Consider the following 25453-nt stretch of genomic DNA (forward strand, 5'->3'; position numbering starts at 1 on the left):
TCAGGATGCCAGGACATTTAATGAAAAACTGGCAACTGTGACCTCTGGTCACCCTAGTTAAATTCCCTCAACTGCTGTGGTGAGATTTGAACTCATATCTCTCAAATATCAGTGTGCCCTCCAGATACAATAACACTTTGCATCCCCCTAGTGTACATTTTTAACATTGTAAAACATTTCTAGGTGTTTCAAAGGGAATGGTTAGCAGCGTGCTTGAGGCCTTCTGCGACCTGTGGGCACCACAAGGCATAAGAGTGTCTCATCGACATTTTTAATGAAGTGGTGATTCAATTGTGAGTTTATTGCAACTTAATTAGATGTTATAGTCAACTACTAAAATAAAAGCAAAATATTGCAGATGCTGTAAATCTGAAATAAAAATAGGAAATGCTGGAAAAACTCAGCAGTTTTAGCAGCATCTGTGGAGAGAGAAACAGAGTTAATGTTTTAAGTTTGTATGACTCTTCAGAGCTGAGGAGAGGTAGAAATGTGATGGGTTTTAAATTGTTGAGGAGAAGGGTGAAACAGGTTAAGCAAAATAGATAGTCAGGGATAGGTTGGAGCTCAGGATAGATTTGACAAAGATGTCATGGACACAAGACAAAGGGAGCGGTAATTATAGTGTTACAGACAGATTAGCAGGTGCTAATATATAGTTATAATTATATATATAGTTATAATTAACTATATTAGTGCAGCCTCCTCAGTTTGGAAGGGGGTGGACATTTATGCAATTGCCTTTCTGTTAGGGACCCTATTGAAATCCAGCATCACCCTCACTGGTTTATTTGAAGTTGACAATGTGGCTCAGTGGGCAGCAAACACAGCAGCCTCTGCCTGGGCAGGCGGGGCACGCCGGGAATTGTAGTACGGGAGGGGGCGGTCCGGCTGGGATGAGGAGGAAGGCGGGACTACAACTCCCAGAGTGCCCTGCGGTAGGAGCGGCGCGCTGAGGCTGGCGGGAGAGGGGGGGGGGCCAGGCCGCGGCTCCGAGAGTGCGCGCGGCTGGGACAAGGAGACAGGATGAGCTCGGCGGACGGTGAGAAAGCGAGACAGCGGCCTCAGGCCCAGGCCGAGCAACACGGCGCAAAGAGGCCCGCTTCACCCAATGTAATGCTACCTTCTACTACCCGTGGGGGTGCGGTTTATATCAGCCCAGGACTGGGAGCCCGAGGCCTGGGGTTTCAGGCCGGCCCTGGAAGGGGGGGGTGTAAATCCCGGGTTTTTCACACCAGGAATGGGGTAATTCCCAGGTTTTTTCACATCAGGAATGGGGTGGAGGTGGGATCGCCGTCTCTTTGTGCAGCTCAGACAGGCTCCAGTCCCTTTTTGCGGCGATTCTGTGCCTCAAGGTCTCACCCCAGATCCTATTTTTTTTCTCTCTCTCTCTTCACCTTTGTTTCTGGACATGTTAGAATTAGGGGTAGGAGAACCTGGAGCACCAGCCCAGGGGGGCTCCAAGCCCACCCCTGCCGTGGCTCATAATAAAGTTGACTAAAGAAGGCATCCAGTTGTGAGTGAGTGCTGAATAACACCACCCCGCCCCCACCACCGCAATGTTTTCAGAGATTGAGGAAGGTGTGTATGTTGGTGAGTTTTTGGCTCAAATACAGCTGTCAAATGGCTTGAATATTACTTTGGGCGATGCATGAGATTACAAACCCAGCTAAGCACGTGGAGCTGTGTTTATCCCGCCTTCTTCCATCACTGTTAGGGATATGACTCCGTGGATAACTCAAGTATTTTGTCCATGTCTCTTCTGTCAAAATAGCTGGTTAGTACCTGCTATCTGCTCAGGTACTATTTGACCACACAGCTGAACTTCACCCTGATGAATGCCATTGTGCACTTTTGAATGGGGAGCCAACAGAGACATGACAGGTTGAATGGCCTCCTGCACTGTAACTATTCTGTAATTCATTGGTTAACAATTGGAAGTAGGCACAATGCACCCTCTTTCTCTTTCCCTGCCCCAAAGCTTATGACATCAGGATAAAATTGTAGCACTTTTGACCACCCTGTTTGACATCAATTCTATCAACTAATTCCAATACTAGCAATGAAACCTTTCTGAATCATTCTTGTAATGTGTACTACAAGGTACATAGTGCTGCTTCTAGTAAGACACCAGGGGTGCTGTTTTATACGGATATGTGATTCCTTTACAGTGTTATCAAAAGTGTGTTTTGTTAAGGCTGCATCAATGATAACTGAATTATTGAAAGAATACTGGATTTCTTTTTAGCAGTAATTAAGGCCACAAAGTCTTAACAATTAAACTTTTAAGTAACTGAAGCTTTTATTTGGAATTTTTAAGGAAATATTTATTTGGGCAATTATTTTGTATCAATGGATAATGTCTGGTAATTGTTTGAAATGGATGTTGCTTTCATGTGCAGCAGATGTGGATTGCAATTGCCTGTACCATAACACAAAGTGTGATGTATGAGCTGAAATGTATACAAACACATGCCTTTGTCGCAACTGCACCTAGGGCAAGTATTCCGGAATTGAAATTGATTAGCTTTAAATAAATTACCATTTTAGTTGTAGATTGCATATGTTGGATGCACAACTCACAACTTAACCTAGCCATGGGGCATTCTTCTATAAATTGACTAAGATGCAAGATTTGGTGCAAAGGGGAGTTTTGTTTTCTTGCAGATATCAGTGTTACTGCAAATGTAAGAATTACTGAGATCTGAGTGTGAAGAAATTCATTTTTTTTTGTTCCAGTGTTTATCACTCTCTTTCTTTTGCAGAATAAAGGATGTAGCACGACCTGGGAATCAGCTGATTTGGGTGATGATGAGCGGAAGTTGAAATTCCTAAGGCTAATGGGAGCTGGGAAGGTAAGCTGCGAGTTAGTTTCTGTACTAGATTATAATGGGGATGGGGAAAGGAAGATGAGAATTTCTCATTCAAATTACTCTTTCCAAAGCCATCACAGTATTTTGTTCCATGGTCTCATTGAATGGCGGAGCAGGCTTGAAGGGCTGAATGGCCTACTCCTCCAAAGTCCTATGTTCCTGGTTCAAAGACTATCAGCGAAGAAGGCAATAATAAAATTACTGGGCCATCTGGAATCTTTGTGGTTGAATTGGTGTTTTGTACAAATTAATAGCAAAACTAGCTGAGTGGAATAAGCCTGGGCAGTTTCAGCTTGATTTATAGCACAACTGCTCAGAATTTTGCCTATTTACATTCAGGATCCACAAGGAAGAAGGTGTGCAAATAGCACACAAGTGCAGTGAATTTGAAGTTGTATAAAGAGCTTTTGGAGTTCCCTTGGCTTAGTTGATAACTCTTATTCCAGGGCTTGAGGGCATTATCTATGCTGATACTCCAGTACAGTACTGAGGATGTGCTGTATTGTCAGAGGTGCAGTCCTTTAGATGAGATGTTAAGCTGCTTTTTCAGGTTAAAGGTAGAGGTTCCATGGAACAGCTTGAAGAAGAGGAGCTCAGTTCTGGTGTCCTGGCCAACATTCCTCTATTTAAATAATACCATCAAAAACAGCTTAATTGTTTGTAAGCTGTGTGTATGTTGGCTGCCATGTTTGGCTGAATCATAACAGTGAATACACCTCAGAAGCAATTAACTGACTGTAAAGTGCCTTGAAACATTGAGGATGTGATGAGCCATGGCATAACTTTAAGTTTGTTCATTCTTCACCTTCAACATAACTTGTGACCTCAAAGCGTTTCTTCAATCAGTGCAAAAATTACAATTATGTTTTGGCTGAGTGAAAAACGTATGCTTTTAGCTCTTTATCATGATTGTCGAGTTCTATTCAGAGAAAATGAGGGAAGTGAAGATACAGGGACATATTCCCTTGTGCACAGTAGTGATATTCACATTGTTTGTCAGCAACTAAGTGAGAATTAAATGCAAGTGATTGGCTAGAGGAAAAGAGTTTGTTTTCTTTGTGGTATGTAAAATGGAAATGACTACAGATTCAAATCTGAAAGGTGTACTGATGAGCTGGATGGTTTGATTTGACTACATACTCAGTGTGACATTAAGCAGCTATTATTATGAAGAGATGCCTTTGACAAAGTAATAATTGAGATTTATTGTTGGTTGAGTTCACATTGATCTCTTCCTTGAGTACCTGGCATAGCAAAGGCAGAATGCTAAAAACTTGTAACTCCTGACACTGTTTTAATGACATCATTGTGCAACCACAAATAAGGCTTCCAAGTGGTGTCAGGGGTCAATGTTAAGTTTATACTGAGTGTTGTCTACTTCAACCATTGACAGCAGAGCTGGGCACTAAATAAACTTTTCAGTGTTTGGAGAAAGCAGACACCCTGCTCTGCAATTTACTAACATGGAAAATGAGTCTTTTGGGGTACAGAGAGCCCTGGGCAAACCCAAACATGAATGTACAAGCATCCTCCCTGGCTAATTTGGCACTGTGAAATGCACATTTATATTCCACCAGTCAAAGACCCTAACTACATTCTTATTGATAAACATGGCCAGTTGTTTTTCCACTCCTTGGTGTAGACTTCAGTGCTTACTAATTTAGGTTCAATCCAAATCACAAACTTTAAGCCATCTCCCTAGAACAATCCTACATCTGAAAAGCTCTTACAGCTTATATGACCTGGATCCTTGGTGAAGAAAAGCTATGAGATATAGAGTATACCTTGAGGATAGTAGCCAGGCTCAAATATCTGTTGGTATGACATACTTGGTAAACTGTCCTCAACTTTTGAAGCAGACTTGGGTTATGCAGGTATTCACTGAGAATGATTTGGGAATCTAATTCAATTTCCCTACATTACCCTGCTTAGTTATGTGATTCTCCATTATTCCAAGCCAAACCTTGGTGTCTGGTTGATTCTGGTTCCTTTCAGGTTTTTTTTTAATCAATCAAGAACCTGGGGGCTGTTTCGGTTGCTTTTTGGCTCAAACCTGGAGACTCTGGCATCAGCAGCAGCACGCTTTTCATGAAAACAACCTTTCTGATCAGTTGAATGAGTTTCAAACAAACACACCTTGACCCTAAGCTCTTCAGGGGAGTTCCAGTTTAAGAAGGAATCACAATCTGTGGGTCAAAGAATCATGTTCACTTCAGAATACAATACCCAGGTTTGAGACATATTGCATCTTTAGTTACATTAAAAGTGTATTGTAGAGAAATATGGGTCATATTGAATACAGATTATATATAAATAATGCTGATATGCTTTTGTAGAAATGCCTTAAAAGCAGGAGATTTATTCACGGTTCTCCTCTGTCCTTAAGTTATAGCTTACCTCACCTCAGTCCTATAATAATGACTTTCTTTTCTTGAGAACTTGTTCAATCATTATGGAGCTTTGAATCCCTGATAGTTGTAGCCATCTTTGCACATCATCTGACTGGATGCAGTACCCCACTGTGCAAGGAACAGCAGGAGAGAAAGAACAATCTAGAACGGAAATAGGCATAAACTGGGCAAGATATATGTACTTGAAAGGGAATCTTAAAGACCAGAGTTGTTTTTTTTAAAATGCTGGTATTAAGGCAGATATTACACTTGCAAGTAGCTTCTGAAAAGTAACTTGCAGCAAATAGATTTAAATCACCTGTAGCCTTTAGATGCTATTTGGCAATTGTAACCTCGTGCAATATTTAATAAAAGAAAAATATTTTAGACATGTAGTCATGAAATGCAGCGTACAAATGTTTTAATTAGAACACTGATTTTATCTGGAGTTCTTTCATTGAAATATTAGTTGTGGTCTTGTATATTGCTCAGTTATCGTAACTGCTTTAATTGAATCCAATAAACTCAGTGGTTCACTCCTGATCCCAGTAAAAATGAGGTAAAGTCAATGTGCAAGTTGACTCGTCCTATGGCAAATGTGTGTTTTTCAACATTGCCATTCCAAAAGCGCCTACTGTGCAGTAATTTTTTACTATGAGGATAGAGTATGAGTGGAGCAGTTTTGGTGTTCTTTTGTAATGTCTGATGGAGATTGTTTCATAGTTTTCTGTGGCTCAGGGAGAATGGGTTTCATGCATAACTAGCATAATAAAGTCTGATCCTGCATTATAGGTTAGTCTGTACACTACTAAAAATTACCTGGAGTTGTTGTGGCCAAATGTTTTTGATGTAAAATGCAATGTCTTTTTTTTCTCTTTAGAAAGATCATACTGGGCGCCCACATCCAGGAGATCATAAATCAACCTCACATTTCAGGACAGGTGAGCGAAAGAAGGGAATTTTATTGAGCTATTGGCTTGCTGTGATATAGTTTCCCCTCATATGTGCACTCATACACAATTCCTACAGTTACTTTCTCAATGTCAGCCTTTTTGTCCCCACGTGCCACCTCCAAGGCTTAATGTAAATACTTTTTTGAAACAAAAATATAAACTATTATGGTACTTTCCACACACGAGCCAGACAAATGATCTTTCACTCTCCCAAAATTTGTTTTAAATGCTTAGAACAGTGAATGTGGCTATGTATAAATAGAAATGCATAAAGAACCTCACAAAAGCAGCGATTACTAATGGAAGCATATAACCCATTTCTGAAACGTGAAGGGGAACAGTGCAGTTATTAGCCAATTTTGTTTGTGGATGTTGGTTAATTTTAAAGGTTACATTTCAGAATAATTAGTTAAATCCTCACCAAAAAAAATGGCTCATTTAGTTTCACATCTTGGTTGTTACTCCAGTACCATACCTGCCATCTTTTATTTTTACTGTGAATGTTAAAATGGAAGAAATTTCCAGATTTTTATTTGGGAGTGGTGGATGCTTTCATATTGAGGATAAAAGGAGAGGATGATTTTGCATGATAAGCAGCAGCGATGAGCTGGATATGCAAGGCTTGTTAAAGAATTATATGAAAATTTTCAAAGCATATTAATTATTTAAAATGACTTTATACAAAGCATGTACAAATGGCTTTGGCGTTATTGTAAGCTTATTAAAGCTGCTCTATCTCAGTGATTGTTTCTTTAAGGAGTGCTATGATTTCTTTAACCCATCCTACTATGGAGGTGGTGGGGAAGGTGTGGTGAGAGCCAACCCACAGACGGCAGTGATTTGTTTTGTAGTTTTACTTGGACGTCTGTCAAATTCTACTATAAAACTAGTTTTTCTAAATCAGTTCAAGAAATAACTTATATGGAGGCTTGGAGTGAAGGTATTTTCTTTTTAGGTGACGAAGATAAGAAAATAAATGAGGAGCTGGAACATCAGTTTCATCAGAGCTTGGACAGTCAGCTGTCGGGAAGGAACAGGCGACACTGTGGATTAGGCTTCAATGAGGTAAAGGGCATCCTGTTCCCAGAAGTGTGAACTTGTTTTCAAAACCTTGTTTTTCTTTCCCCACACACACCCACCAGCACCCCCACAAGCCTCTGCTGCTGGTGGTCGGGAGAGAAATCGAGAAGCATTTTTTTAAACAACAGGTGGTATAAGTATGGAACACTCTTCCCCTTGCACCCATAAGTTGTGGTTGCCTTGGTAATTGTAGTATTGACTGAGATTGATAGATTTCTTTTAGATAAGGGTATCAAATGACAAGGATCAGCCTTGACTTAATTGATGGCAGAGTAAGCTCAAAAGGCTGAATGGCATGCTCTTATTCCCATTTGATAATTGAGCGAAATTCTCTAACCTTCCATTAGGAGAGGTGAACCAGTGCCTGGGCTGCCCTTTCATCACCTCCACTGTGGGGTGTTAATTGGCTTTTTTATTCATTCATGGGATGTGGGCATCGCTGGCTAGACCAGCATTTATTACCCATCCCTAATTGCCCTTGAGCTGAGTTCATTGCTAGATCATTTCAGAGGGCATTTAAGAGTCAACCACATTGCTGTGGATCTGGAGCCACATGTGGGCCAGACCAGGTAAGGACGGCAGACTTCCTTCCCTAAAGGACATTAGTGAACAAGATGGGTTTTTACAACAATCAACATAGTTTCATGGTCATCATTGCACTTTTAATTCCAGATACTTTATTGAATTCAAATTCCACTAGCTGCCTTTGTGGGATTCAAACCTGGGTCCTCAGCATTACCCTGGGTCTCTGGATTACTAGTTTAGTGACAGTACCACTGCCTCCCTTAATTATCAAGGTTCAGGATATCAGGTGAAGAGCATTGATTAAGTACCTTGAGCATATATAAAGAATGACTTCTAGCACACTTGGTGTTGGTTAGGGTTGAGGTAGGCATGTGTAATGTTGCATTCTGTAAATAAATCTAGTATTAAGTAAAAAGATTGGTGACTAGTTTCCTAATTCACCATCAGGCTTCAGAATGAATTAACACGGGGAAGTGGTTAGTTTCAAATTGACTGTTCTTTGGGTGAAATTATAGCAGTGAATTTCTGAGATATTAGCATACATGGGCATGGTATACCACTTAGGTTCCAGTTGCTATAGTGGCCCATTAGGTAGTGGACCAATAATATGTTTATTGCATGTAGTTGTAACTGCCTGTGATGGTGGCTGAGACTGTGATTAAAAATTGTTCAGTTTTAAGCAGTGATAGCAAAACACGCCTGACTCTGTTGGCTAGATTCAAGAGCATGGTGCTGTAGCCCCAGTGGAGGGCTGGGCAAATTGAGTGAGGGCGACAGAATTAATAGGGGAGGAATATGAGAAACCGTTGCGTGAGGAAGAGGGCAGTAGTTACTCCTCTGAAGCCCAGAAACTGCAATATAAAGTGAGTTTGGACCCTTGTCCAAAAAAGGGTGTAAACATAAGCCCAGCAACTACAGGCCAGTCAATTTAACTTCGGTGGTGGGGAAACTTAAAGAAACAATAATCCAGGACAAAATTAATAGTCACATGGACAAATGTGGGTTACTTAAGGAAAGCCAGCAGGGATTTGTCGGGTAAAATTGTGTTTAACTAACTTGCTGGAGTTTTTTGAAGAAGTAATGAAGGGTTGATGAGAGCAATGCTGCTGATATAGTGTACATGGACTTCCAAAAGGCATTTGATTTGGGCCGCATAACAGACTTGTGAGCGAAGTTATAGTTCATAGAATAAAAAGGAAAGTAGCAACATGTATACAAAATTGGTTGAGTGACAGGGAACAAGAGAGTAGTAGTTAATGGATGTTTTTCAGGCTGGAGGAAGGTTTGTACTGGAGTTCCCCAGGAATCAGTGTTGGGACCCTTGCTCTTCCTGATATATATTAATGCAGATAATACAAAACTTGGAACCATTGTGAACTGTGAGAATGATAGTGTAGAACTTCAAAAGGACATAGACAAGCTGATAGAATTGGTGGACAAATGGCAGATGATGTTCAATGCAAAGCAATGTGAAGTAATTCGTTTAGTAGGAAGAACATGGAGAGAAAATATAAAATAAACGATACAACTCTAAAGTGGGTGCAGGAGCAGAGGGACCTGGGTGTATATGTGCATAATTCATTGAAGGTGGCTGGACAAGTTGAGAGAGCAGTTAATAAAGCACACAGTATCCTAGGCTTTATTAATAGAGTGCAAGAGCAAGGAGGTTATGTTGAACTTGTATAAAACACTAATTCGGCCTCAGGTGGAATACTGTATCCAATTCTGGGTGCCACACTTTGGGAATGATGTGAAGGCATTGGAGAGAGTGCAGAAAAGATTCACGAGAATGGTCCCAGGGATGACATATTTCAGTTATGAAGATGGATTGGGGAAGTTGGGACTGTTTTGCTTGGAGAAGAGGGCAGAGAGGAAATTTGATAGAAGTATTCAAAACCATGAGGGGTCAGGACAGAGTAGATAGGGAGAAACTGTTCCCACTCATGAAAGGATCATGAACAAGAGGGCACAGATGTAAAGTAATTAGCAAAAGTGACATGAGGAAAAACCTTTTTCTCGCAGCGAGTGTTTAGGGTCTGGAATGCACTGCCTGAGAGTGTGTTAGAAGCAGGTTCAATTGAGGCATTCAAAAGGATATTAAATTGTTATCTGAAAAGGAAGCATGTGTACAGTAACAGGGAGAATGTGGGGGAACGGCAGTGGGTAAGTGAGTCATTCAAAGAGCTGGTGCCGACAGGACAGGCCTCTTTCACTGTAACAATTCTGTGACTTAGTTAACAGGCCCAGCAATCAAATGGCATTGGGATGTTAATTTAGTCACAGGACTACAATTGACGTGGCTTAATGATGTCCTTGCCTCTTTCTGGCAGGAGCACTGGTTGCCTAAATGGAGGCCCTCTTGAAAATCACAGGGAGCAGGAAGTTGGCAGTGGGTGGATTTTTTTTAAGGTGTTCATTTTGCTACTATCTTGTTCATGCTGGTAAAACATGGTGGCAGTTAAATCATTCATAAGGTGCTTTTTCTTTTTACAGTGAAGGTTTCTCTATGGTTTAGTGGATAGAATGTGCCCTGATCTGTTTTTGAAGTGTACAGAATCAGGTCTAAAGTTTGAACTTCGGTTTTCACTGTTGGTCATTCTTGGCTCTGATGACATTAGAGATGGCCCTGGGCTAGGGAAGGGAATAAGCTAACTCTGATGCCTTGCATTATTTGATGCCCTTGGAGGAGGTGCCAAAGAGCTGCCTGCTCAAGCACATGGCGCATCAGTCTGTATCAGTACTTGGGGTAGGAAGGGGATTGGCAGTGGAGATAAAGCTACTCAATTCCACTTTGATTCACACAGTATGTCTGAGTTTATTCCTACCTTGGCACTTTGGTTTTCCAGATTATGATTGTACAGAATTGCAAAAGTCAGACTTTGGCAAAAACTGAGAATTATGGCAAAAATTGACAATTAGATATAAGTACTTCATGAAAATATTTAATTTCTTTGAATTTAAAATAAAAATGGAAGAGTTCTCCTCCTGGTTCTACTTAGATTTGTGTAAATGTGGGAAAATTTCTTGTACGTCTTGCAGGAAATTTCCTTTTGTATTTTAAGATTATGCTTGTCTAACTCTCAAGTGTTTACTGGCCTAACTTCAAGGCCTTGGGCCTTCATCTTGTGATTCTGTAGATACTCGCTGAAACATTACCTGTCCAGTGATAAATGGGGTCAACTTCGTTAGATCACATGCATTGCATGGATCAGTATGTAGGTGAAGGACTTTTTTAATGCCGTCAAGATGGTGTGGTTTTTCTGCAACATTCTCTTTAATGTGTTTTGGCTGTTCTCTTTCTCTGTTCCCTTAACCAACTTTCCTGTTTATCCTCCCCAGCCACCCTGAGAGTAGAAGGCCAAGGAACTGGTGTCCTAGAGCCAGAGCAGGCAGACTGGACATGGATCGAAGCACTTGAGGTGGTCCAGGACATGGAACCATTATTGAGAGGGAGGCTTTAGATGTGAAACCATGTTGAGAAAGAGCTAGCTAGGTGGCCAAGACTAATGTGGGCGGAATGATGCATGTACTTAGTGTTATGGACAGGAGAGACAGTTCAGACTGCACTGATTTCCTCTTACTATCTGTCTATAAGCAGAGGGTATTTGAATTAGTTTTTAAAGAATAAGTGATGGTGCATTTTCCCAACTCCTTGGGTTTTGTAATCTAATTTTGCTACTAATCCACAGCATGGTTGAGTAAAGATTAACTCAAAAGGTTAGTTTATTTCACACATTCAAAACTTGCGGAAGGAGTGTCCGCAGCATCCTACTCCACACGTTCATACGGTAAAGGGAGGTATAGAGAAAAGGAGTTTTACAGTACAAAGAGCACAGAAAAATGAATATTGGTTCATTTAAGTTCGAGCCTAAAGTCAGTGAGGAATTCTTTCACATAAGCACTCGAGTTTGGCTGGCTAAAGACTGGTGTTGTAGGATTTGCTTTCCAATTGGGGCTGATGTTGCAAGATGAGGTAGGCATATAGAGATTGAGTCAGTTCTGTAGGCGATGGTATGAAATCTTCCAGCAGAGTCAGGTTAGATGGGCAGGTTGTTCTGCCTGAGGGAGTCTGCTGCTTTGTGGTTTACCAGTTGGATGTTAAACAGCAAACTGGCTGTGAAAACCAAAGACATAATATTAAACTGTCCAGAAGGCCAGAGGCTTGGGTCATGTTACCTTCCTTTTCCACAGGGACTTCAAAAGGGATGTTTATCCAGTGTCTGGAATTGGCTTTGGTTTCAGGACTGATAATGTCTCAGTCATTAGTTATTGAAAGGGGTGCCATTTATGTTGAAGGTCTGACAGTTGGGAAGCCATTGTCTCAGCAGAACCTGCTGAGTCCATTAGAAATGTTGGTTTATCAAATGCAAATGACATCTCTGTAGTTCTCTTTGCAATTGGTCTGAACAGTCCCAGGTGTGATGTGAGCCTGTTAGTACCTCTAGGCGTAACGATAAAAAATAAATAGCAATAAGGATAAAGTTTTTTAAAAAATATACAGTGTTGGGTTTCTTTCCATGTTGTAGGAACCCAACATTAGCAATGAGTAATTGGGGCTGGTATCCAGGGTAAAAGCTCAAGTTTTGGTTATGGCACTCATTCATGGTCCAGGCCCCGTATTCCTCAGTTACTTAGCAACTCAAATCATTGATTAATTTTTTTTAAAGTGTTGATTGACTAGAAATCTAAAATTTTCACCTGTTTTGCAGCCAGAGGCAGAAGAACCAGAACTGCAACAGATCAGTGCTTCTGCAGATTCAGCAACCAACAGCTTGAACGATTCTGAAAATAAAGATTCTTCAAATAATGTGAAATCTAGTGGCGAGGAGCATCAGTCAGAAGATCCAGACGCTAAAAAGCAGGATCTGAAAAGCAATTATAAAATGATGTTTGTAAAGTCATCTACAAATTAACTCAAATCCCTTAACTCAATCTCCTGTTTATTGTTCTGGATTGTACAATTACAATACATTTTTACTGAACACCAGTCGCATTGGCTTTAGTTTCCAATTTAAGTGATACATGACTTGACTTCTGACGTACTAAATAGTATGTGTTGCCATGTTCTATTTCATACATTTTTAGTTTTTAAATCTCTTTTTGTGAAAATGCCCTCATTTTTTCATTTTATTTTTAGAGCTGCATTTTCCAAAATTTCCTGCTCATATTTTGAGTTCCAACTGTGTAACGTCTAAATGCGGATAAGATTTCTGTATGACTCTTTATGTAATTTATAAACGCATATCATTTGTGCAAATTTTTTTAAGTGAGTAATGTCCGAGACCAGGAACTTAATCCAATTTAAATGGTGAAGGCTAGTTGAAACTCAAAAGAATTTTTAGCTGTTCATATACTGTATATATAAAATAAAACTTGGGGGAAAAAATCTGTTACAGGTTTTGCTATTGTCTCACGTTTGCTCTAAAGAACGGAATTTTTGGCATTGATGAATATTGGATCATTGTCAGGAGGTTGCAGTTATGAGCGAGAAATTCCAATACAAAGCAGAAAGTTTTAAAGAATCAAATCCCACAATATGAACCACAAGTCTTTTTTTCTCTCCTTGTAACTGTTCAAACTGTTTAATCTTGACTGGAAAAAAACTTGTTTTCTATGATTCTGGAGTTGAAACATTGCAACAGACTTCTATTTGTGGCACCATCTTTAATCCTCTTAAATGGCTCAGTTTAGAGCCAGGAACTTGTGGTTTGGAAGCCAGTATCATGGTAGCAGTATCATTTAATAGTGGGGAGCTTGCACATTAGCAGGATTGATTTGACCTTCCACGTGATCGGGTTGGTAAATGATCCACATTTCATTGCAGGATTTCTGATCACTTTGTAGCCACTTGATGAAGTACAGTAATTTAAGTATAGGGAAATATGTTATAACAGATTTAATAACTCATATTTTACAGTAGTAATGAGAGTGAAATGCAGCATTCACTGTCAATACTTACATTGACACCAACCTCTGGAGTCCACACATGCAATTAAATCTAGGAGTTGCTGTCATGATTCTACACTTCACTACCAAGGTTGCCCCCCACCCCAGACTGCAATCGCTTGGAAGTCAATGAACTGATGAGAACTCCCAATCTTACACTCTTAGTCTTGCTGTACAATCCCTTAAAAGTTACACCTTGTTGAATGAGGTGTAACTGGAGTTTTAATGGAGCACTAAATTCTTAATTACTCCTGAATGGCCTCTGACCCTGAAAGAGTAATTTTGAATGTTAAATTTCTCCCTTTGTGGTTAGAAATTCCACATTTTAAGTTTTTTGAAAAGTTTTAATATTTTATCTTCTACCATAATTGCATGTGCATGTCCTGATCATGTACTTCACTGTCTTGTATTAAAAAATAAAATTACAAATGGAGGGATTCGGTAGTTTTTACTTCCTGATTTGCTATCAGTGAGAATACTTCAATGTGGTCAGCAGCTTACCTTGCTTAATGACATCAGTGCTGCTGGATGCCTGGCAATTCCCTTGACTTGGAATTAGATTAAAAATGATGTTGGGAAAGGGAAGTCGACACCATTCTTTAGGTCAGCAGTGAGCACTGTTGCTTTGCTGCTGACCACAAATTCCAACTAATAAAGCCAAACATGTAATTTAGATTTAATTTGTATTTAAATTTCTGTTTAGCCTCCATCTTCAGGATCTACTGAACTGGCCAATTTGGTATCATGTAGCTACTCTTTTTTCCCCTTTTTATCTTGTGATATGGCCCTTGGCCCAAGTACTTTAATGAAACAAAAGCTGTTGTTCCTGCTCATGAAATTCCCATAATCAAGTACAATGGTCTCTCTTGTGTGAGTTTCTTGGTAAGAAAACTGTATGCTTTATCTTCAGACAAATTAATGTTGCCTAGGAATATTTGGCTCCTGAAGATGCCTCAATGAGTTGCACCATATGAAACATGGGGGAGAATTTTTGGCTCGGCAAGTGGGGTGGGGCCCGCTCGCTGAGGTGTAAAATGATGCGGGGTGACGTAAGGCATATGTCACCGCGTGTCATTTAGATTTTCAGTTTGGCGGGCGTGCAGCCGAGTCAGCTGCTGCCTGCTGAACTGTCAAAGGTCTATCAAAGCCATTAATTAATTAAGGTTATTGAGAAAGAGCCCAGGCAGCCTTCGTATTTCTCAGAGGAACCTCATCTACGGGTGGGATGAGGTTTCATGAAGGGTTTATAAATTAATTTAATTTTTTCATTAAAGTTCATGCTCATGACACATGAGGGGACATGTCTTAAATTTTATTTTCTTCATTATAATTTTTAAAATTTATCTCCCTGAGGCACCTCTCTGCCTCAGGGAGATTTCTGCGCTCTTTCACACACATGCGTGAAAGAGTGCACTCCTGACTCAGTCAACACGCCCCACCCACCCCCACAGGGAGTGCACAGCGCTTCCAGGTGCATGTCACACTGGGCGGGCCTTAATTGGCCCGCTGACATAAAATGGTGGCGCAGACCCATCCCCACACAACCACCCCTGATGGAGAATTCTCTCCATGGAGTTTAGATCTACGAGTAGATGAGATTTTTTAACTTGTAATCTCTATGAGCATGATAAAATCTTAAGTTTCTTTCTAGCAATGTGTAATTCAACTTTAGAAGTAACCAATACAAGTGAAAATCAAAGGAAGGCTTCTAAATTGTAGGTACTAGACCTTGTAGTTACAGATATTTACAGTGAAGTTGATTTTCACAGATCACTGCAACTTCTTAGTTGAAGAGAATTTTACAAATAGTGTTTGCATACACCATTAATGGGAAACAGCAAAAAACAAATTGGAATCCCCAGATCATTTTCATCTTCCTTTTGGTTTTCCTGTTGACATTATATCTTTTTTTTTTGAGAACATTTCCACCAAGCTTGTCCTTGATGCTTTAGTTAATTTACAATGTACGTCAAGCTTGGAATAAGCAGTTTGTTTAGTTCATCAAGCCATTTTTCCATTGACAATATCATGGTTTCTACTCACTTGCGATCCTGAGGTAGAGTTTGTCATTAGAAAAATAATAATTGAGCATAATTCCAAAGCAACCATCTATTTATCACATCTTCACTATTCACCATGGTCTAGCCAACATTCCCCATTTGCTCCCTTCTCTGCCCAGAAACCGGTGTATTTTTAAATCTTCAATCAATACCAACTATATGTACTGAGACTGAAACCTATTTTGAATTGAATTAATCTTGGCCTCAACTGCTTTTGATGGGACTCCACACAACCATTATGCTATGGTACCTCAGGATTTTATATCACAGAAGGAATTGATTCAGACCACTGTGTCTGTACTGGTTCTTTGAAAGACCAATCCAATTAGCCCAAGTGCTTCCCAAACCTTTTCCTTATATGCCCCCATTTTAATGCCTCAGACTATATGTGACCCTAGAGTGAAAATTAGGGATTGGTGGGGGGGGGGGGGGGGGGTCGTGGTTGGGGTGTGCAGAGAAGGTTAGAGAACTGTTGAGGGGGAGTTGTGTTTGCCCTGAAAAGAAGCAAAGACCCATCTTTTTACAGGCTGTAGTTGTTAGCAGCAATCAGGCCTTAGCGATCAGATGATTAAGCCAAGCCTACTGACAAGAAAAATGAGCATTTAAAGGGGCCTCAGAGCTGTCAAATTCCGTTTGAGCTCCACAGCCACCATTGCTGCCTCAGACCCTGTGATCTGGGCCACATCCTGGGGTGCAACCCACTGTTTGGGAACCCCTGAATTCCATTTGAAAGTTAGTATTGAATCTGCTTCCACTACCCTTTCAGGCAATGAATTCCAGATCAAAACTGTGCAAAAAAAACCTACGGCTCTTTTGCTAATTATCTTAGATCTGTGTCCTCTGGTTATTGACTGTCCTGCCAGTGGAAACAGTTTCTAGCTATCAAAACCCTTAATAATTTTGAACACACCTATTAAGTTTCAACTTTCTCAACACTGGTACTGTCCTAGTAAATCTCTTTGACACCCTTTTAGGTTTAGCATAACCTCTGTTTTTGTACTCAATGCCTCTATAAAACCTTGGATTCCATATGCTTTTTACCAGCTTTATCAATTTGTCCTACCACCTTCAAAGACCTGGGCATATGATCCACCAGGTCTCTCCGTTCCTGCGCCTATTTTTAAAACTGCGCCATTTAGATCATATTGCCTCTCTTCATTCTTCTTTCCAAAGTGAATCACTTCTCAGTTAAATTTCATCTTTCATATGTCTATTTCACCAATTCTAAGGTAGTTATTTTAGCTGTTTTATACTGGGGAATCTTGTGTGAGAGATATCAAAATGTGTCATACACTGGTTGCTGGACAAAATACTTGAAAAGATGACTATGATAAGGCAAATAATAGAATAAAAAGATAAAACTTGACATTTCACTGCTGTTCCATGTAGCCACATCAAAAAGTGATGTGAATTACTGAGGTCAGCTACAAAGCAGCCTGTCACAATCTATAAAAACAAAAAGCTAAAAGCTACTGCGGATGCTGGAAATCCAAAACAAAAATAGAATTACCTGGAAAAACTCAGCAGGTCTGGCAGCATCGGCGGAGAAGAAATCAGTTGATTTCTGAAACTGAGTTCTTCTCCGCCGATGCTGCCAGACCTGCTGAGTTTTTCCAGGTAATTCTATTTTTGTTCTGTCACAATCTATGTTCACTAGGTAAATTAGGCTACTTATGTCTACACTATGCCTATTGGTAATTTATACCTGGATCACATACTGCCTCCTCCCATCTTCCTAGAATGAAAATGCCTTAAAAAAATATTAGTCCAAGATGTAGTCACATTGCCCAGTTCTTTTTTGTTTTGAATAATAGAAAGCTACCGCTACCAGCCCCCTTCATTTTTCCAGGAGACAGCACTACTGACATCTATAGTAAAAAGCAATGTAGACACTTGGTTGTTGTATCAGTCTCCAACTCTTATTCCTACAGGGTCCACACTTGAAATGTGCTAGCCAAGACTGTTTTGAGACAATACAAACAGAAAGGGGAACAGGTTGTCACCTGTTCATTTGATGGAACTACTTTGTTGCTGGGTGACTTGTTCACAATAACATTTTGTTTTGTCTTATTTAATTATCACTGACAGTATTCACAAGAAAGACTATAAAGATCTTAATCTTTACTTTAACAAGTTGTAGAGAGAGTTGGAGTTGAAAAGGACAAGCATTCCCAGGAAACTCGCCCTTTCCGTGGTGGGCAGGCTGTCATTCATCCTCCCGCCTTTGCATCACACCAGCTGCCATGTTTAAAAGGCAGCCGTCAGCACACCACTCATCGCTACCAGCTCACCACCGCTGTCCGGGGGGCATGGCCAGCAAAGGAAAAAAGACTGCAGCCCCCCCAGTTTAATGACAGGTCCCTTGGGTGACTGCTGGATGCTGTGGAGGCCCACCGGGATGTCCTGTACCCCCACTCTGGCCGTAGGATGGGCAGTAACATGACCAATCCGGCTTGGGAGGCAGTGGTGGTCAGCACCAACGGCCTTCAGAAGAGGACAGCCACCCAGTGCCGCAAGAGGATGAATAATCTCCTCTGTTCCGCCAGGGTAAGGCACTATTTTCATCACTCTCAACTCACACACTCACAAACCCAGCACACATCCACAGGGCCCTCACTCACTGCCAGTTCAAGGGGCATCACCATTCATTCTTTCACACACACCTTCATTGTCCTCAGCCCATCCATGGGACCACTCACCAGCCGCACAGGCCAGGCACGTCTATCATCTGACCCATCAGGCGTCCTGCTTACACTTTCTCCATCTCTATCCATGCAGGACAAGCTGGCACACAACAAGAGAGAGAGATCACAGACCGGTGGCAGAACGCCTGAAATCAAGGTCCTCATGGAGTTTGAAAACAGAGCCATCCAGCTGGTCGGCCACGATCTGGACCAGACCTGTGCTAATGGTGAGGTCGGCACTGTTCTACCAAGTGAGGATCCAGCAGTGCACCCCCGGATGAGGGAATCCACCCCCACCGCCTGCACAGGGATCGAGCGCATAGTGCTTCCTGGCGGATGTCACGCTAGGCAGGCCTTAATTGGCCCGCCCACGTAAAATGGCGGTGCACCCCCAACCGGAGGTGCCGATCAGAGGCCCGCCTGCCCGGGCCCACTCCCGCACTTTCCCCCCGACAGGGTGAAAATGTTGCTCAATGTCTAACTAATTCTTACTCCAGCGTTATCTGTCTCACCCAATATTTTGTGCACCCTTTTTTGTCCTTTCTAATGCTATGCCCTTGCCAAATTTGTTTAAATCCTCTCCAACAACACTAGCTAATCCTTCACAATCTGAATCTCTGCATTATTAAATGATCCTGCCCTCTCTATCATATTACTCTTAAAAAGCTTTTGTTACTTCCTTTCATTTTATTTGTATTTTTCTCTATTTTCATTTTCTGTTCTCCCTTTTCAGCACTGTAATGCATTTTATATATTCCTCAGGTTTTTTAGTATTAGCCCTAACTTAACTATATATCTCCTTTCTAAGTTAAATATAGACAATTTTCTTGCGTCAGTTGATATTTACGTTGCTAATCTTTCCTAATAGTGATTTTGTCTTTTGCATCTCTTAGCTTTTATACATTTTTCAATCTTCCTCCTTTGATGCAGTGTAAGAAGTACCCTTTTCAGGTTGATACTAAAGCAGAGCAGAAAGAGCTTTACTTTTGGCTATGCTAATTAATCTTGAGTGCTTAATGCTGGCCCATGCGTACCTGAATTGGAAAGGTGTTCCAATTCTCCAGCACTGTTAATCCACATTCGAACACAGGAATACGAACCAAGAATTACGTAAGTTAGAAGTTTTAATGAAGATTTTGTGAAACCTACTTTAATTTGATCACAGCTTATTTCCCATGTGCAAAATGTCACAAAATAAACAATCATAAATAATCTGCTGCACCAGATCATGTGTGATACAAATTTGAATAATTTATTAAATATAAATACAAATTCAACGTAAGTATAAAAAAGAGTGAACTAGATGTTCAGAATGATCCAATAATAAACTATTAATATTGAATTATTAACCCTTTTATTGCTGAACTGGCAACATATATAGTTGTGGAGAAGGTAATTTTAAAATTGAGTACTTCTTGGCATATTAATCTATGCAGTGCTGTCAAAAAAGTGATGACTGAGAACAAAACTCATGTGTGTAGCTCTGTTGCTGCCAGTGAGTTTAGAGTATAATTGGAACAATTGCTGTTGCAGTTATTTCTTATGCAATTACAAGTCCTAGAAATATATAGATCAGTCACCATCTGCAAAAAACAACCAATGATTTGTGCTTTAGCCACCTGCTATTGGGGAAACCTCAACTAATGGGAAAAGAGGCTACCTTCAAATTTTCTGTTGCAGAAATTGGAATGGTCAGAACAAATACAGCATAAGGGAGGAAGTCCTGTTTTTTCCATTTTTCTGTTTTCATTTCAGACTTCCTGAGTCTGCAGGTTTGTCGTCTTTCTCCAATTTGCTCAATTCTCTGCCTTTCTTTGTGTGCACCAGCCTCCTGCACCTTTAACCATTTTAGTTATATACACATTCTTCTGTTCCCTTTAATGCCTTTCCATATTACCTCACTTATTGCATCCATTAGTTTTTTTATCAAGCAGTTTATAAGTTATTCAACTTATTAATTCCTCCTCCTTAGTTAGACTATCTATTGTTTCTTCAGGCACCCCCCCCACCCCCCCCCACCCCAGTCCCACCCCTGCCATCCCAAGCCATACAAAAATGTCTACTAATCTATTGGTTTTCGGCTCTGACCAAGGATTACACCTGAAATTTTAACTGATCCTTTCTCTTTAGGAATGATAACTGAGCCGCTACAGAATTTGAACAGAATTATAAAATGTTGCAGCACAGGAGGTGGCCATTTACCCATTATGCCTGTGCTGGCTCTTTGTTCTATTTAGTCCCGCACTGCAGCTTTATCCCGGTAACCCTGCAAATGAGTCCTCTCCAAGTACGTGGCCTTTTGAAAGATCCTCTGGTATCTGCTTCCATTATACTTTCAGGTAGCACATTCCAGATCTTAAGAATACTCTGGCAACAAAAAAACTAGACAGGAAACGAGGAGGTTTTTTTTCACTCAATCCCAGACCTCCAGCTACTGACACTAATTTCTCCCTTCCTGATCTAGCAAAATCTCTCAAAATTTTGAACATCTCTGTTAGATCTTTCCCCTCAGGAGAACAATTCCAGCTTCTCCAATCTCTCATTACTGTTGAAGTCTTTAATCCCTGGTATCACCTGGTAAACATCCTCTACCCTTTTTAAGACCTTGACATGCTTCCTAAAGTTTGAAAGCCAGAATTGTATACAATACTCCAGCTGAGCTCTAACCAGTGATGTGTAAAGGTTAACATGACTTCCTTGTTTTTGTATTCAATTCCCCTATCAATGCCAAGTATCTCATATACTTTTTAAACAGCCTTATCAACTTGTCCTCCCGCCTTCAGAGATTCGTGACCATGCACCCCAAGGTTCCACTGTGTTTGCACCCTCCTCAGAAAACTATCTTTCAACAACAGCAACAAAATGCAGACAAATTGATTGTCATGAGTCAAGCCTTTATTGTCCTTGAATTTGATTGCCATGGAAGTTTACATGAGAATCATAATTCATAATTCAGAGTATATCAGAAGAGAGATGCTGACCAGAAAGTGATGACCTTACAGTCAAGGTTGCCTTGCTTTCAAACTCAGCTACATCTCCTGACCTATATCTCCCTGCCTGGCTATACCTTCCACCATTTGCCTCACACAGATCTTAGTGGTGTATGGGATGCTTCTATAACCAAATCTCACTTTGGTCCGTCCCCTTATTCCTCTGGCATTTCTCCTGCTTTGAGCATCTTATCTTGTTCCTCTTGATTCTCTACCACCCGCTCAAGAACCATGTTAATTTTATCACCAAAATATCTTCTCTGCTTTCCTCCCTCAGCCTCTGCACCGAACAACTTCTCGTCTGGGGTGATTTTAACCTCTACCTCAATTCGTCATATTCTTTCTCCTCTGAGTTTATTGACTTACTATCCTCCTTAATCTCTCCCTTCATGTAAATTCCCCAATCCATATTCATGGCCACCTGCTTAGCCTTGCCATCTCACGTGGCTTCGCTACTCCCATAGTATCAATCACAGAAACAACAATCTCTGATCAATTCTTTATATCACTTTCCATTTACATCCCACTTACCCCTCCAAACGCTTACAACTACACTTTCAATTCCCAACTGAGTGGCCTTTTGGCCTCTGTTCACCACGACATTTCTGCAGCTAACCAATTTGCTCAACCACATCATCACCTCCACCTTTGATCCCTAGTCCTCATTAAAACCATTAATGTCTCTCACCACAGTCAATCGCCCAGTATGGCTGTCATCTCTGCTCCCTTAAATCCAAGGGATACAGAGCTTAATGGATATAGTAGACAACTTGTTTAGACGTTCACCGCCAGATCTGCAAAAAGAACTATTGCTCTTGTCTGTGAAAACTGCTCACTATTCCAGAATCATCTGGGAATGTACAGCAAACCGTCTTCTTAAACCACTCCCCGCTGTCTCCTCCAACCTCATCTCCAATATTAAATGAGAAGAGTTCATGCACTTCTTTGTTACCAAGATTGAGACCATCTGATCAGTTGCCTCTGCCGCTTCTAACCCTTTACCTAACCAACCAGGCCAAACTTCCTCTAAGGCTCTACGATGCGTTAGTCTTAAACTTGTATCTTCCTCTAGTTTCTCATCCCTCTTCCCTCAGGCCCTTTCTGAACTCATCTTGTCCATGAGACCCACCTCCTGCTTTCTCAACTCTGTTCCCTGACCACTTAACTTTCCTTCATGGCTCCCATATTAGCTGACATTGTTAATGGTTCTCTCTCCTCAGTGGCTGACCTTTTCTCCTTTAAATCTGCCATCATACTACTCTCCACAATAAAAAATACAGCCCTTGCAAACTACCTTATCTCCAGCCTCCTTTTCCTCTCCAAATTCCTTGAACATGTTATTGCCTCATGCCCATCTTTCATAGAAATCTATAGTTAATTCCCTCCAATGAGGTTTCCTCCCCTGCCATTGTGCCAAAACTGTTCTTATCAAATTCACAAAATGACATTGTATGTGACTGTGACAAAGGGAATATATTGTTCATGTTGCTGCTTTTCCCACATATTTCCACCTCTGGAACATTGCCTGATTCTGTGCCTGCCTCAGCTCATTTGCTGCTGAAATCCTCCTCCAATGCCTCTCCACCAACGTCCAGCTTGGTGGGAGTGCACTCACCTGGTTCCATTCTTATCTATCTATTCACAGCCAGAGAATTGCTATCAATTGCTCTTCCTATTCCCACACAGTGGTGCCCCGTACAATCAAAACTTGGCCCTTTCTAGTTCTTATTTACATCCTGTCCCTTGGAAAAATGATTTGAAAACAAACACAGGTTTCCACATGTAAGCTGACAACTTCTAGCTTTACTTCACCATGACCTCTCTTGACCCCTCCATGCCCTTAAATTGTCAGATTGCTTTTCTGACATCCACTACTGGATGAGCAGAATATTCCTCCAATTAAATATTAGGAAGACTGAAGCCATTGTCTTTAGTCCCTGCCACAAACCCTGCTCCCTCATTACCAACTCCATCCCTCTCCCTTACAACTGTCTCGGGTTGAGCTAGATTGTTCACAACCTCATTTTCATACTTGATCCAGAGATGATCTTTCAACCACACACCTGTGCCATCACTTTGACTGCCTATTTTCACCTCTATAGCATTGTTTTACTCCACGCTCAGCTCATCTGCTGCTGAAACTCTCCTTCATGCCTTTGTTACCTCTAGACTTGATTATGCCAACGAATTCCAAGCTGGCCTTCCACATTCTACCTTTTGTAAACTTGAGGTTACGCCAAAATTCTGCTGTTTGTGTCCTTATTTGCATCAAATCCTGTTCACCCATACGCCCTATGCTCACTGACCTACTCCCAGCTTTCAGTTAAGCAACATCTCCATTTTAAAAATCTCATCCTTGTTGAAAAATCCCTCCGTGGCCTGGCACATTCCTGTTGTTGCAATCTTCTCCAGCCCTACAACACTGCGAGAAATCTGTGCTTCTCTAATTCTGGGCCTCTTGAACACCCCTCCGATTTTAATCAGTCCATCATTGGTGGCTGTGCTAAGCTCTGGAATTCCCTTTCTAACTTACTTTTCTTCTTTAACACACTCCAAAAACTTACCTCTTTGACCAAACGTTTGGTCATCTGCTCTAATAGCTCTTTATGTGGCTCAGTGTCATATTTATGACCCTGTAAAACATCTGGGGACTTTTTATTATAGTAAAGGTGCTATATAAATAAGTTGCTGTTGTAATTGCACCAGTAGAGTTAATTAGTTCATCTATCAACCTGGTCACTAATTGACAGACCAAGCTCCAGAAGGACAACGCTGAGGTTTAAACATGAATAATGCAACATTTGGTTGGATAGTACCACGTTTTTGGCAAACTGGTTATGCTTTGGTATCAAAACAGTATCTATACATTATGACTTTGTTAACATCATATTTTCCAGCAAAATACACCATGGGGCCCCAAATTTAAAAATGCCCTTTAAAAATCACGGGCTTTGAACTCAGGGGCACACACTTCTGGTGTGAGCTGTGCTAGTTGCTATTCTGAGCCAGGAGCACAGGTGTTGGTATGCACCAGGAGTATATAGAACAGAAGAAATAGGAGATGGAGTATTTCGTTTGGCCCTCTGAACAAATCATGACTGGTTTCCTACCTTAACCTCACCTTCCTGCATTATCCCCATATTTCTTAATTCCCTTCGTATTCAAAAATTTATTGATCCCTGTATTGAATATATTCAATGAGTAAGAATCTACAGCTCTCTGGGTTAGAGAATTTCAAAGTTTCACAACTCTGAGTGAAGAAATTTCTCCTCTCAGTGCTAAACGGCTGACCCCTTATTCCAATGATGTAACCCCATGCAGAATAGGTGACGCCAGTTGGCTTGCAATGTAATTTAACATCAGTGGTGCCATTTTCAACTTGAATATTGCAACTAATGCCATCTCTAAATCTTGTGCATTCACTTTCCTCCTTTAAAACCCTTCTTAAGACCCATCTCTTTGGTTAAGGTGTATTCTTTCACCTTTCCTAATGTGTTTTCCATAGCCTTGGCATCCACCTTTTTTTTGCCTCTATGAAGCACCTTTGGGACATTACTTACCTTAACAAGTATGCCAGAAAGGTACAAGTTGTTGTTGTAGTAAGTAGTGAGAAATGGAGCATGGCAAACATTCCTGTGCATTGAATTTGACTGAAACCTTTAAAGGTCATTAAAAAAAAAGTAGAGGCAGATCTAATTCAGGCCAAGGTCCATTTGTTATCTCCACCATGTAGACCTTTGAGTTTTTCTGCCATTAACAGTCATGATACAATCAAAGGTGTCAAGGAAGAGGCTTGAAAGCGAACAGGCTGTCAGTCAAATACAGTGCATTGAAGTTGTTTCTGAATTTGGCAGCAAACCCAGCTTCTCACAGGCTGAAAGACTCAGAAGTAGTTCAAAATAATGTTCCTGGCCAAACTCCAGACAAAGAGGTGAAAGAGGAAGCAGGTGGTGAT

General features: G+C 40.8%; 1 protein-coding gene across 1 annotated transcript; it reads left to right on the top strand.

The window, feature by feature from the left end:
* Nucleotides 1-950: 950 nt before the first annotated feature.
* On the top strand, nt 951-14201 carry c9h11orf58 (chromosome 9 C11orf58 homolog). The gene is made up of 5 exons (XM_078549248.1): nt 951-1110; nt 2763-2852; nt 6141-6201; nt 7169-7278; nt 12528-14201. Exons 1-5 carry the CDS (start codon nt 1024-1026, stop codon nt 12729-12731), a joined length of 552 nt encoding a protein of 183 aa, XP_078405374.1. The 5' UTR covers nt 951-1023; the 3' UTR covers nt 12732-14201.
* The last annotated feature ends 11252 nt before the right edge of the window (nt 14202-25453 follow it).

Source organism: Cetorhinus maximus, chromosome 9 (assembly GCF_964194155.1).
Source record: "Cetorhinus maximus chromosome 9, sCetMax3.hap1.1, whole genome shotgun sequence".
NCBI lineage: Eukaryota > Metazoa > Chordata > Chondrichthyes > Lamniformes > Cetorhinidae > Cetorhinus > Cetorhinus maximus.